The 14555-nt window shown below is 46.2% G+C and overlaps 1 protein-coding gene across 2 annotated transcripts in view; it reads left to right on the top strand.

Annotated features, from left to right (window-relative positions):
- The window catches only part of LOC137423689 (proton-coupled amino acid transporter 1), a 168232-nt gene that overhangs the window by 29964 nt on the left and 123713 nt on the right, over positions 1 to 14555 (top strand). For both annotated transcript variants that reach the window (XM_068111101.2, XM_068111102.2), the window contains exons 2-3: positions 2787 to 2928; positions 11299 to 11389. In XM_068111101.2, coding sequence (XP_067967202.2) covers positions 2787 to 2928; positions 11299 to 11389 — 233 coding nt within the window. The remainder of the gene's footprint in view (positions 1 to 2786; positions 2929 to 11298; positions 11390 to 14555) is intronic.

The following is a 14555-nucleotide window of genomic DNA, read 5'->3' as shown; positions in this document are numbered from 1 at the left end:
TCCGCAGCAATGGATGCGGCCTTCCAAAGTTCAAAGCGGGCCCTCGCCGACGCAACACTGCTCGCTCACCCGGTGCTCAACGCTCCCATCGCCCTCACCACGGATGCCTCCGACTACGCGATGGGCGCCATACATGAGCAATGGGTGAACGGGGTTTGGCAGCCACTCGCTTTTTTCAGCCGGCAGCTCCGGCCGAACGAGCTCAAATACAGCACGTTTGACCGGGAGCTCCTCGGTCTACACCTGGCCGTCCGCCATTTCCGCCACCTCCTGGAGGGCCGACCTTTCATGGCGTTCGTCGACCACAAGCCGTTGGTTTACGCCATGGCCAAGGTCACGGAGCCGTGGTCGGCCCGCCAACAGCGCCACCTCTCCGCCGTGTCGGAGTTTACCACGGACATCCAGCACGTCGCCGGCATAAACAACGCCGTGGCCGACTGTCTTTCCCGGGCCAGCGCGAACGCGGTCCACCTGGGCGTGGACTTTGCGCTTATGGCGGCGGACCAAACCACCGACACCACGGTGCAAGCCCTCCGGGCGGCGGACACGGGCCTCTGCCTGGCCGACATCCCCTTCGCGGACACTGTCCTGCTCTGCGACGTCTCCCAAGGCCAGCCTCGCCCCATCGTGCCCGTCACCTGGCAACGCCGCATCTTCGCCTCCCTCCACGGCCTTTCCCACCCGGGCCGGAAAGCTTCCCAGAAGCTGGTGTCGGCGCGATTCGTCTGGCACGGCCTTCGTCGGGACGTCCGCGATTGGACCAGCACCTGCACGGCCTGCCAACGGGCCAAGGTCCACCGACACACCCAGGCCCCGCTGGCACCTTTCACCGTGCCCGAACGACGTTTCGACCACGTCAACGTGGATCTGGTGGGGCCCCTCCCCCCGTCACGGGGGTTCACACACCTGCTCACCATGGTGGACAGGACCACCAGGTGGCCGGAGGCCGTTCCCCTCGTCTCCACCACCACCGCCGACGTGGCGCAGGCTTTCATCGCCACCTGGGTCGCCCGCTTCGGCGCACCGGCGGACATCTCGTCAGACCGCGGACCACAGTTCACCTCCGAGCTGTGGGGCGCGGTCGCCCGCAACCTGGGGGTCAAGCTCCACCGTACTACGGCCTACCACCCCCAAGCAAACGGGTTGTGCGAGCGATTCCACCGCTCCATGAAGGCCGCGCTCATGGCCGGCCTTCAAGACGGCGGTTGGGCCGACCGGCTGCCGTGGGTCCTTTTGGGCCTCCGCACGGCCCCCAAGGAGGACCTCCAGGCATCCACCGCCGAGCTTGTCTATGGCCAGGCGCTACGCGTCCCGGGCGAATTCATGCCCGACGCTACCAATCCCTGGTCCGCAGCTCATCAGCGCTCGGACCTCCAGGAGGCCGCCCGACCGTTTGCCCCCGTGCCAACATCCCACCACGGTGACCCCCAGTCCTACGTCCCCCCAGCACTTCGCACAGCGGAGTATGTTTTTGTGCGTCACGACGCACATCGGGGGCCACTCCGGCCGCCGTACGACGGGCCCTTCCGGGTGCTGCGACGGGACGACAAGTCGTTCGTCATCATCATCGACATCGGCGGCAGGTCGGACCGGATTGCGGTGGACCGCCTCAAGCCGGCGCACGTGGACGTCGACCACCCACCACGGGTGGCCCTTCCGCCGCGGCGAGGCCGCCCCCCGTCCACGGTGCCCCCCACTCGACCGCCCACCACCACACCGGAGCCCCTCCCATGACCCACCAGGGGTCGCTTCGGCCGGGTCATCAGGACCCCCCTCAAATTGACCCTGCCGGTGCAAGTCGATTTTGGGGGGACGTGTGTAGCGGCTACCGCTGGGTTTTCACAATCGCCTTGCACCTATCAAGGACGCGGAGCGATCACCATGCCGGGCTCGTCCAGGACGCCCGGGCAGGCCCGCGCTCAACTTGCCAGGCCTCGGTCGGGACGCCCGGGCATGCCCGGGCATGCCCGCGCAGGCTCGCCCTCAACTTGCCAGGCCGCAGCCAGGACGCTGGGCCACGCCCCCTCTCGCCTTTCCTGGGCAAACGCTCCGGGATAATATGTATATATATTGCTGCCCGATAAACGGGCTTTTCAGAGTGCCTGAGTGTTTGGTTTGATTAAAGAAACTCGGATGAATTCCAGCTTTTTGTCGCGTCCATTCTTCCGATCGACGTGGGAGCCCCAGCTCCTTCATGCTTGTTGTTTATACGATTTACTTGTTTGATATGAACTTAAATTATAATTTGATATATATATATATATATATTTAATTTTAAAGCAAAAACTATGGCACTTAGGTGGAATTTGTTTTAAAAACCATTAATTCGACGTATTGCCCGATGTATATTCCAAGTTTCAGCTAGCTTCAATGTATAGCCTTTGAGATATGAGCACCAACACATTTTGGGCGGACGGCCGGACAGACGCCAACGTCAGCATTTAAGGTCAGAGGTCATGTCAGGTAAAACTGCAATACTTGAGAACAGCTGCAGGGATTTAAATCAAACTTCGTTCAAGTATGCATAATGATGTAATAATGTGGGCAGAGGCATATCGGTCAATGCCGCGGCGTCAAAGAGTGCCGTTCTAGTAGTAATATAAGATTTAAGTCCAGCCAATAACTCTGCTGAATGCACATAATTATTATTACACAGGGGCTTTCGGAATAAGAGCTATGATTCTTAGCGCATGTACCTGTGTTGGCTCATTTTCTAAGCTGTTGAATCCATTACAAGCAATGGTACAGCTGTGTAATGTGAATGCCTTTCTTTGTGTTGTTAACAGAGGTTGATGATGCAAAGCGGTTGATTTTGCCAGACAAAGAAGAAGATTATGGGACCGTAGATTCTACCGCGCAAGAGACGACAGCGAGTCCAACCGACCAGTCTGAAGACCTGAGTCGAGAAGACCATCCAGATGGCACAACGTAGGAATAACATTGCTCACGCAGGGTGATGGATTGGAGTAACATCTGCCTTTACTACAGTCTACTGTTTATGTTTTCCAGATTGCAAGTTAATGCAAAATGGAGGGATGAGATGGGGCCAGGGAAGGGGAAGTGAAAGTGAAACTGAAGTTTTTATCTTTAATGAAACGAAACATATTTTCATACATGTTTTATTAATTTGGAAACCTGTTTGGTACAGTCAACTGACTTAGCATTTACTGCCATTGGTCCCTCTTTCCCACACCCCATTGCTTACTGCATCATCAAAAAAGTGCATGCAGTACTTGTCCACAAAGTCTTGTTTTGTTTGGTTATAATAAAATATTTAAACCAGGCCAAGACTTTGTGGATATACACACACACACACACACACACACACACACACACACACACACACACACACACACACACACACACACACACACACACACACGAGTATATATCAAGAGCCTTTGCTATATCAAGAACAACCAATCAGCTCTCACCTAAACATGTTTCCCCAGATGGCTATGATCATTATAAAATTAATCCCCCTACCCTGCTTATCTAGCCAAAGAAGGCTCGATAAAGCAGCCAAGAAAAGCTACACGAATGTGCAGAAAGCAACCAAGAAAAGCATGTGCTGCATGCTTGCGAGCCTCGGTGGTGCACGTTTGTCTACGCTATCGCTATGGCATATACAGCTCACTATAGCATATCATATATATATATACAGTCACATGAAAAAGTAAGTACACCCCATGTAAAGTTTTGACTTTTTCAACATACAGCTATTTGATGTTCATTTCAACAATATTGATAGATATAGGTGATATTGTGGCGGGCACAAGGGGCAATAATCACGTCGGGTCACCAGTGAAGTGTGGTGCTGCGCATACAACTTGCTTGCCAAAGAGGTAGGCCACAACGCGTTTGTTAAAACCAAAAGAGTCTTTATTTCGAAAGCTCGAACTGCAGCACTGAGCGGGCTCGAGCTTAGAGCCCGCATATATGTGCCGACCACGGTTGCCCGCCTTCCCACGTCGCCCCGGAGCTTCGCACAGCAAAGTACGTGTTCATCCAGCACGATGCCCACCGGGCAACGCTACGGCCCCCGTACGACGGGCCCTTCCGCGTGTTGGAGACCGGGGACAAATTTTTCACGGTCGACATCGGCGGTGCCCCGGATCGCATTTCCATGGACCGCCTCAAGCCGTCCCACCTCGATCCGGACCACCCCCCGCCAGCAGCTCTGTCTCCGCGTCGAGGCCGCCCCCGGCACCCCCGCCAGCATCTCTGCCTCCGCGTCGAGGCCGCCCCCCGGCGGTCGGACCCCCGGCACCCCCCAGCCCCGCCGGCCCGCTACCCCCCAGCCCTGCACCCATCGCCAGGGGGCGTTTCGGCCGGGTCATCCGGCTTCCCCGCAAACTCACCCTTCAGGTGCGCAGGAATTCTGGGGGGGCGCGTGTGGCGGGCACAAGGGGCAATAATCCCGCGCACCAGTGGGTGGCGCGAGCGCCCAGGCGGGGACCGATGGCACATGCCCCGCCCTTCGACCGATCGGCCACGCCCGGGGACTAGGCGTGGCCTCGGCACATATATGCGGGCTCTAAGCTCGAGCCCGCTCAGTGCTGCAGTTCGAGATTTCGAAATAAAGACTTTTGGTTTTAACAAACGCGTTGTGGCCTACCTCTTTGGCAAGCAAGTTGTGTGCGCAGCACCACACTTCAATATAATATAACAAATATCATGAAACATTTACATTTTGTCGTCCATTGTATAATTTAAATAAACATAAATGCAAATTTCGCATGTGGAAAAAGTAAGTACACCCTTGGCTTTAATAGGTGGTATTGCCCCCTTTGGCAGAAACAACCTCAAGTAGGCGTTTCTTATAAATGTCTACCAGTCTCTGACATCGACTGGGAGAAATTTTTGCCCACTCCTCCATGCAGAATTCTTTCAGCTGTGCGATGTTTGAGGGGTTTCTTGCATGCACAGCTCGTTTCAAATCCCCCCACAACATCTCGATGGGATTTAGATCCGGGCTTTGACTTGGCCATTCCAGAACCCTCCATTTCTTTCTTTTCAGCCATTCCTTGGTGGATTTACTGGTATGTTTAGGGTCATTGTCATGTTGCAAGGTCCACCTACGGTTGAGCTTCAACTTTCCGACAGATGGCCTCACATTATCCTCAAGCACCCGCTGGTACAATGAAGAATTCATAGTGGATTATATGATGGTGAGCTGCCCAGGCCCTGATGCAGCAAAGCTGCCGCAAACCATAATATTTCCACCACCATGCTTTACAGTTGGTATCAGGTTCTTGTGGTCAAATGCTGTTTTTGGTTTTCGCCAAACATGTCTTCTGGTACTGTGGCCAAATAGCTCTACCTTTGACTCATATGTCCAGAGCACATTGTTCCAGAAGTGCTGGTCTTTGCCAAGGTGTTCATTGGCAAACTTTAGTCTTGCCCTGATGTTCTTTCTGGACAGCAAAGGTTTCCCCCTGGCACACCTCCCATGTAGATCAAATTTGTGCAGCCTCTTTCTAATGGTAGACTCATGCACTTTGACATCAACAGTGGCAAGAGCTACCTGTAGGTCCCGTGATGACATTCTGGGGTTCTTCGAGACTTCTTTCAGCATCTTGCGGTCTGCTCTCGGGCTGAACTTGCTGGGGCGCCCTGGCCTGAACAAGTTGGCAGTTGTTTGGAATCTTCTTCACTTGTAGATGATCTTCCGGACAGTCGATTGATTGATTTCAAATTGTTTGGAGATCTTTTTAAATCCCTTCCCAGACTCATAGGCATATATAACCTTCTTTCTGAAGGCCTCAGAGAGCTCTTTTGATCTAGGCATGGTGATGCCGCACACTTCAACAACAAAGAGCAAACCAAACTAAATGTCAGAGGTTTAAATACGACAGGTTCCTCCAAGATCCTCTCTAACGATGTTCTAATAATTTGCACCTGAGCTGGTGCACCTGATTCTAATTTTAGGTATTTGAAGTAGTGATAAATGTAGGGGTGTACTTACTTTTTCCACATGCTAAATTTGCATTTTTGTTTATTTAAATTATACAATGGCCTACAAAATGTAAATGTTTCATGATATTTGTTATATTATATCACCTTTATGTATCAATATTGTTGAAATGAAGATCAAATAGCTGTATGTTGAAATATATTTGAAAAAGTCAAAACTTTACATGGGGTGTACTAATGTACTTACTTTTTCACGTGACTGTGTGTATATATATATATGTGTGTATATATATATATATATATATATATATATATATATATATATATATATATATATATATATATATATATATATATATATATATATATATTTATGCACATACACACGCACACACACACACACACACCTACCCCCCCATTAAAAAATAATGTGATTGTTGATACGATTTCCTTGTTTGATATCATGTGGCACAGTTTGTTGTTGGTTCATATCATGCGACAGATGAGGTGCTGGGCCCATAAGAATAGGATTGGATACACAAGGAAACTCTCAAGGAGGAAAAACAGGAAAATTTGAAGGAGGTTGTTCTGAAGATGGGGATATTGAGGGATGTAAAGATCACGACCAAGAATGACAAGTTGGCAGACGGCTTTGGAGGCTTACTTTGAAAAAAGATCATGGCTGATAGTGAGACCCAAGAGTTTTAATGACTGAACTTCTTCAAGAGGATTGTTAAGAAAGTAGATATACTTCGGCAGTTAAGACCGAAAAATAGGGCGTATCGTTCATTGTTTCAGGAAAGCACCAAATTTGGCACAGATGTAGTATGAACCTATACAATTGTTTTCCTGAGGGGCGCCCAAAAATTCAGAACCCCTGGTGGCCGCCATATTGAATTTCTTCATGACCGCCCTCTGTGACCTATTTCCCTCAATAACTTCTATACTATGAGCGATAACACCACAGTTCCAGTGTCTTACCCCATGTTTTCATGGTCTCTGAATCCAATGGGATCAATTGCATAAAGATTGGCATCCATCATCTTTAATTTCAAGATGGCCGCCATGGTGTTTCCATTTTCCTTGAATCTCTCAAAGTATTTTAGGTAAAATTTCAATTCCAAGTGATACACATTGTTTTATTGGTCTCTGATAACAATGGAATGGTATTAATTAATCAAAGTTACACACAGTTGCAGTTTTAACTTAAAATATTGTGGGCACTTGAAAGGTGGAGGCTCTCGCACAGATGTGTAGTACTACAAGCACTGTCCATCGCAGTCACACAGTGATGTGCAGGGCAGATTTGCCCTGGAGCATTTACAGTTGCCTTTACAGGCTGACTTACAATGGCAGCTTGTAAGCTCTGAACATGCCTCCTGTATCAGTGGTATTGTGGTCCAAATTGGTGTCCAATAAGTCCCTGTTTTCATCCAACCCCAATCAGCTGGTGATGGAAGTTCTGGGTAGGGCACAAGTGCCTGACTCCATACGTGTCCAGCCTGAAAACATGCACGTTTTAGGTGTTGTTCGAAGGCGTCTGCTGTTGGGGGAATGTGATCAATTGTTCTTGCCTTCTTCGTGAACAAGTGTCGGCGCATGTCATTCACTGTCTTTATCTCGGTAGTCCGGTCATAGAGGATGGCAACATATCTTTGTATGCTCTGTAGTTCCATAGTTATAGCGTCCACAGATGGCCTATACGAGATGGCCATGCGAGAGCATGAAAGGTCTGTGTGATGCTGGGGTATGCCTCCCAAGCCTTCCAGGCTGTCTTTTCCCCAATTTGGGCAAAACATGACACTGTGTCGCAGCCAGTGAAGGCATGAAATAATGGCAAAGACTCGGACTTCCTGCGGCCAAGGCCGGTGGCAATTTTATGGATGGCAAGGTAGCGGTAGCTTTTGCCAGTGCCAATGGCAATCCAGAGTTCCTCCACACCGTGTGACTGGTAGGTAAAGTAGTGTGCTATTGCCAAGACCACAATATCAGAATCTACAGTTCGAATCAATACCCATTTTCTCCCCTTTTTCACGGCATCCAGGACATGTAAAAGGACTCTTGTATCCGCTTCTTCTTGTGTAAATGGGCTCAGGTTTTTGATGTCGGCATCTGGTTGCGATGTTAGCACGCTGTCACCAATAGTTGCATAGATCTCCTTTCCTTTCAAACCATCCACCACCATATGCGATAAGAATCTGAACAACTCCTCCTCCTTTCGGTCTTAACTTCCTAAGTATTATGCAATTGATCCCATTGGATTCAGAGACCATGAAAACATGGGGTAAGACACTGGAACTGTGGTGTTATCACTCATAGTATAGAAGTTATTGAGGGAAATAGGTCACAGAGGGCGGTCATGTTCAAATTCAATATGGCGGCCAGCAGGGGTTCTGAATGTTTGGGCGCCCCTCAGGAAAACAATTGTATAGGTCCATACTACATCTGTGCCAAATTTGGTGCTTTCCTGAAAAAATTAACGATGCTTCCTCTTAACTGGCTAACTAATAGGGTTTGCATGAGGATGCTTTTGGAGAGAGATCGTGAGAGTGTGAGATTTGTCAGAATTGAAAGAAATATTCCAAGTGTTTGACCAGCTTGTGATGTTGTCAAGGTCTGAAGAGAGGGAAGAGGCCGCAACCTGCCTGTCTGAAGGATGAGGGATGTCACGGCAGAAGGTGGAATCATCAGCAAATGGATAAAGATGGTTCGCCAGAGTCAGACGGATCGTTGATGAAGATCAGGAATAGGACTCTACCTAGAACACTGCCTTGAGGCACTCTAGCCTTGACAGGGAGAGGAGATGAAAATATTTAGTTGAGAGATTGTTGGAATTGCCAAGAACGTTCCTTGTTCGAATGTCCCTTTGAGCATTACAGTTGCATAAGTGTACATAAAGATTGACTCCTGCACCAAGTTGTTTTTTAGCAATCCACCCCATATCATGACACTTCCACGTCAAAAAATGTGCGGCTTCATGGACACAGACTGGGGCATATCAATCATTGTGTTTTCTGTCAAACAGTGCAGGGCCATCATGCCTTTCAATGAGAAACCTGGATTTGTCACTGAACATAACAATTTCCCATTGCCGCCGTATCCATCGGATTTGCTGATTTGAACACAGCAAATGGGCTTGGATGTGTTGCGGTGCAAGTCTTGGACACTGAACTGGATGACGAGCACGGATCGGAGATGAGATGCCTCAAGACGGTGTTTTCATTTATCCTCTGTGGTCCAGGGGGTGTGTTTGCAGTGCTCTAGGCAGTTTGAATCTGATCTTGTCGATGGGTAGTGCTAATGTATCGGTCCTGAGAGAGAGTCGTTATACTGGAATGTCACATTCTTGGCATAGCTCTTGTTGATCCGGTGGCTTGACAATTAACATGTTTTGAGCTCATAAACAGTCCCACTTCTCACGTTTACGAGTCTTGCGCGACATGGCTCATGGAAGACTGCTTGAAGGTGTCCATTATTTGATTCCTCTCCTTTTCAGATAGACGTGCAATTGGAATGGATTGTTAAGGAATAGTCAGGTTCACTATGTCAATAAATTATATTTCGTTCAAAATCATGGTAGATTAGCAAACCTATACATTTTTGGAAAGATTATAGCATAAGGAAACTAAAAATCAATGTTTACATTTGGAGAGATACCTGTATGGCGGCCATTTTGGATTTTCAAAATGGCCACTGTAAAATACATATTTTGTTCTATTTCTGCCTCTAATTACCCTAAAAACTTTTTCAAATATACTAAACCTATATTTTCAGGGACAAGGAATCCAATGAAAGTATCAAATTAGTGCTATGGGGAATGGTAAGACACGAATCAAAGGTTTTGAATTGCAAAATACTGTCTTTATATTCGCGATAAGTTGCATAATCAAATACATGTTATCATTTTGTACAGGCAGTTAATAACATCAAAATGTGTCACAATAATTCATATCACCAAACATACACAGGCAGTCAGCAAAATCATATATACACATGCAGTCAGTATAACTTCACATCTACACAGGCAGTCAATGACAAAATATACACAGGCAGGCAATGGCATCAAACATACACGATTACAGAATATGCCATTTAGAGTTCGTCATCACTGTCCTGTGTGTCGTATCCGACAATATAGTCCGCATCGTTTTCACAGTCCGTTCCACACAAGCAAAGGTCGGTCAAATTGATTGGCAAATCGAATTGGTCGAATGGTCGATCGAATCGAATTCGATGAATCGAATCGAATCGATCGAATTGGTCGAATGGTCGAATGGTCGATCGAAACGATTGGTCGAATTGGTCGAATGGAATTGGTCGATTGGTCGAATCGAATTGGTCGGAATTGGCAAATGTAAACATTGATTTTCAGATTTTCCATGTAATAACGTTTCCAAAAATGTATAGCTTTGCTAATCTACCATGATTTTGAACGAAAAAACATAGTGAACCTGACTAGAATGTCATCGATGTCTTTTTTGGATGATCCACCCGCTGGTGTCTCGGAAAGACTGATTCAAATTTTCTCAGAATGCCTCAAAACCTTGGTGCATTGAGTTGCTGAACCATTATTGCATGAGGTGATTACATTATGTGGAAACTGTTCTGCATATCCTTCGTGCCAAAAAAGCACTTTGAATGAACAATGCAACAATCCTTCAACAATTACATTATCAATTCTACATGTGCAGTTTTTCATGACAGACATGATAAATATATATATATATATATATATGTATATATATATATATATATACATATATGTATATATATACTAGCTGAAAGCACCCGGCAAAAAGAAGCAAAAAGAACATTCTTTTTGAATGAATTTACTACCATAATTCAGCTTTTACTCGCGGCCGTAGAAGATTGACTGCCATAATTCAGCTCAGCTTTTAATTGCGAAATGGGCCCAACCAGGCCGATGCGGCCTCGACCGGCCTCGCCACCTAGCCGATAATCTTCCCGGGGCCCGTCCCGACATTTTTGGTTCTTTTTGAATAAATTTACTACTATAAATCAGCTTATGCTCGCGGCCGTAGAAGATTGACTACTATAATTCAGCTCAGCTCGTCTTTCGTGGCTTCCCGTGTGTCCTGTACTTTGGATCCTTCAATTGATATGCTCATTTTATTCAATGATGCAAAAGAACGCTCAACTGTAGGTATTGTGACCGGAAGAAGCAAAAGATTAATCCCTACTTCTCTCATTCCGGGAAACGGAGCACAAAGATTAGGTCGAGACACTAGTGATGATAAAAAAACAAGTTGAGGTCAAATCCTCATTCATTCGCCGTATGATATTCCATTCTGTGTTTAAATTCTCTATTCTCTCCTGATCATGTGGACCATTGCTGGTTTGACGTTCATTTGTATATTTCAGGTTTTTCCAGACATTATTGCACATTTTGAAAGGAAATCTGGGAACAGGACTCCTGAGCCTTCCGTTTGCGATAAAGTATGCTGGCATAGTGGTGAGTGAAGCGGGGGTGATCTTTTCACATTTACGTGACTTGTTCTTTTTATTTTTGGAACTTTATGCTTGTGATATTAATATGCTTTGCCTCACTTATTTACGCAAACTTATTTAATGACTGAACAGTGAACAGTCACAAATGAAATTTCTCTCCTTTATGAAGCTTTCACAATGGCCTCATTGGAATTGGAACTTTCCTCTCACGTTCCAGTGAATGCTTTATGCATCATTGCCTTGCATGTAATATATGAACCAGGAACCGTTAAATTTGATTTGTATTGCATCCTAATAGTGATAATTCTAGTTGAGTTCTATCTCGTCGAGTTGAGTATTACACCATGTGGAAAATCTATCCTATTGATCGTGTTTTTTATTTTATTTTATTATCTCAGTCAGTGTTTATCTACCAGTGGTAGGCATTGTGGGATGCTCATTTTTCGCACGAGTGTACTGTTTACACAGTGCAATCAGATGCATGTGTCCCGTGGTATCTTTACACTGTGTCCCAGGGTGTCTTTACACTGTGTCCCAGGGTGTCTTTACACTGTGTCCCAGGGTGTCTTTACACTGTGTCCCAGGGTGTCTTTACACTGTGTCCCAGGGTGTCTTTACACTGTCTCCCAGGGTCTCTTTACACTGTCTCCCAGGGTGTCTTTACACTGTGTCCGAGGGTGTCTTTACACTGTGTCCCAGGGTGTGTAATATTATCCTGATTTACCATAATCTGTTACAGAGCATCAGTGCTGCCAAAGCAGTTTTTTGGCAAGATTTATACTGGGTTGGTTTGCCATTGCCTTCCCAGCAGTACTACTGTGTTCAAAAAGTATCCGACCTTTATTTTTCGTGCGTAAAAAAAAGAAGCTAGGGAGGCGTTGATTGGTGCACGTATGTAGGCGATCCTAATGCACACGCGTGAATTTTTTCCCACCTGCAGAAGCTGTCATTCGACGGCAGACCGCCGATGAGTGAGGACATGTAAGTGAGCGCCGTCGGATTTTCGTTTTTGACAAAATGATGGAAAAACTTGAACAACGCTACTGCATCAAATTTTGTGTAAAGCTTGGCGATTCCCAAGTGGAAACGATCCGCAAGATTCAACACCGTTCATTCCATTATGAAGGAGGATTTGGGCTTCAGGAGAATCTCAGCGAAGTTCGTACCAAAGCTGCTAACGATTGAGCAGAAGCAACTCCGTTTGGAGATCGCACAGGACATGCTGGAGACTGTGAACAGCGATCCCAGCTTCCTCAACACAGTGATCACTGGCGATGAGTCCTGGGTTTATGGGTACGACCCAGAAACCAAGTTGCAGTTTTGATGCAAGTTTGATGAAACACAAAATTTGATGCAGTAGCGTTGTTCAAGTTTTTCAGTCATTTTGTCAAAAACGAAAATCCGACGGCGCTCACTTACATGTCCTCACTCATCGGCGGTCTGCCGTCGAATGACAGCTTCTGCAGGTGGGAAAAAATTCACGCGTGTGCATTAGGATCGCCTACATACGTGCACCAATCAACGCCTCCCTGGCTTCTTTTTTTTTACGCACGAAAAATAAAGGTCGGATACTTTTTGAACACACTACGTAGTTAGGGCAAGAATTTGTAATTTGTTCCAAGGCAAGGCAATAGCTCATTTGCTCTTCGCGGAGGACACTGTGAGATCTTTAGCATCCACCAACTAATGCCGACAGACGGGATGATGGTTTTACGTCCATCCGAGGGACGATTTGTTTGTTCGGACTATAACCGAAACAGGCCCGGACAGGCCAGGCCCGGAAATGTCAAAACGAAGGTTACTGACCTTGAAATGAGATATAAAATAATGTATAATCAGTTATGAGGTTAGTTAGCTACACAATACCGAAAATTCGGTTAGATTCCGACAACTTTGAAACTTTGACCTTTGTGACCTTGAAATGTCAAAACGAAAGTTACTGACCTTGAAATGAGATAGAAAATAATGTATAATCAGTTATGAGGTTAGTTAGCTACACAATACCGAAAATTCGGTTAGATTCCGACAACTTTGAAACTTTGACTTTTGTGACCTTCAAAGGTCAAAGGTCGACGGTTCTGAAATTTGTTGGAAAACTTGTATTTCATGATGTATATGATAATATAAGATAATGTACAACATTTCACCCTATCAGGAAGCGAACAATGTAATAAAACCATCAAAAATCTACTTTTCTAAATTTCGTGACCTTGTGACCTTGACACATTGATGAATCGACAGCCCTGTGAAACACCGGGATAACAGTTTATAGCTGGGCCGGGAATTTAATACAAGCTAGACATCTTGGAGGTGAGTGTGCGTACAGCATACCTCTAGGCCATCCTGCTAGCCCCAAACTCATATGCCGTATAATATTTCTTATTTTAATTTTCATCAAGACATAATTTGAATTGCGAAAGAATAACAGATGGAAACATATACTGTAGTTATGTAAGTAAAAATGCAAAAGTATAATTCGTTTTCTGGGTTGAAGAAACATATGTGTAGGATCTAAAGAACCGGGCTTCGTTGCCTGCACTCTGCAGATAACAATCTGTGTGGTAAAACTGAATATTGGTGGAGGTTTCCTTTTGTTTTTTCCTGTACACGTATCGACTTGTCAAATCCGACTGGGAAAAGGTGCACCGAGCCGATTAGATTGGACGTGCACAGAGGTGCACGGCGTGGTGAGCTTGCACTCAGGGTAACAAAGGAACTAGGCCAGATCCGACCTGAACAAATCCGACAAATTCGACCTGAACAAAACAAATCTAATCGGCTCGGTCTTGTCACCTACCAAGCTCATCCATCACGTTTTGTTAATCCCTCCCTAACTTTTTGAGATGTCATGCTATATATCTCAATCAATGGTGAAGAATCGCCTTAAATTTTTTTTAATTCTAGCTTCCGGATCTGAATATTCACCAAAATCTAATCCCTTTGTCTTTTTCACACACCACACATGTCCACCAAATTTTGTCCGAATCTGTCCATAATTCTTTGAGATAACCTGCTCACAGGCAGACAAACAGGGGTGAAAACATAACTTCTGTCCACCTTAGATATGATGTTGGAGGTAATAAATCGACTGATGCACACAACTTACCTGTTCATTTCAACACATCACTGCTCTGCATAAATCTGGGTAGATGAGAAGATGTTGATATGTT

The sequence above is a fragment of the Myxine glutinosa genome, chromosome 3 (assembly GCF_964187855.1).
Source record: "Myxine glutinosa chromosome 3, kmMyxGlut1.1, whole genome shotgun sequence".
NCBI classification, from domain to species: Eukaryota; Metazoa; Chordata; class Myxini; order Myxiniformes; family Myxinidae; genus Myxine; species Myxine glutinosa.
This window is presented reverse-complemented; position numbering and strand designations above follow the sequence as displayed.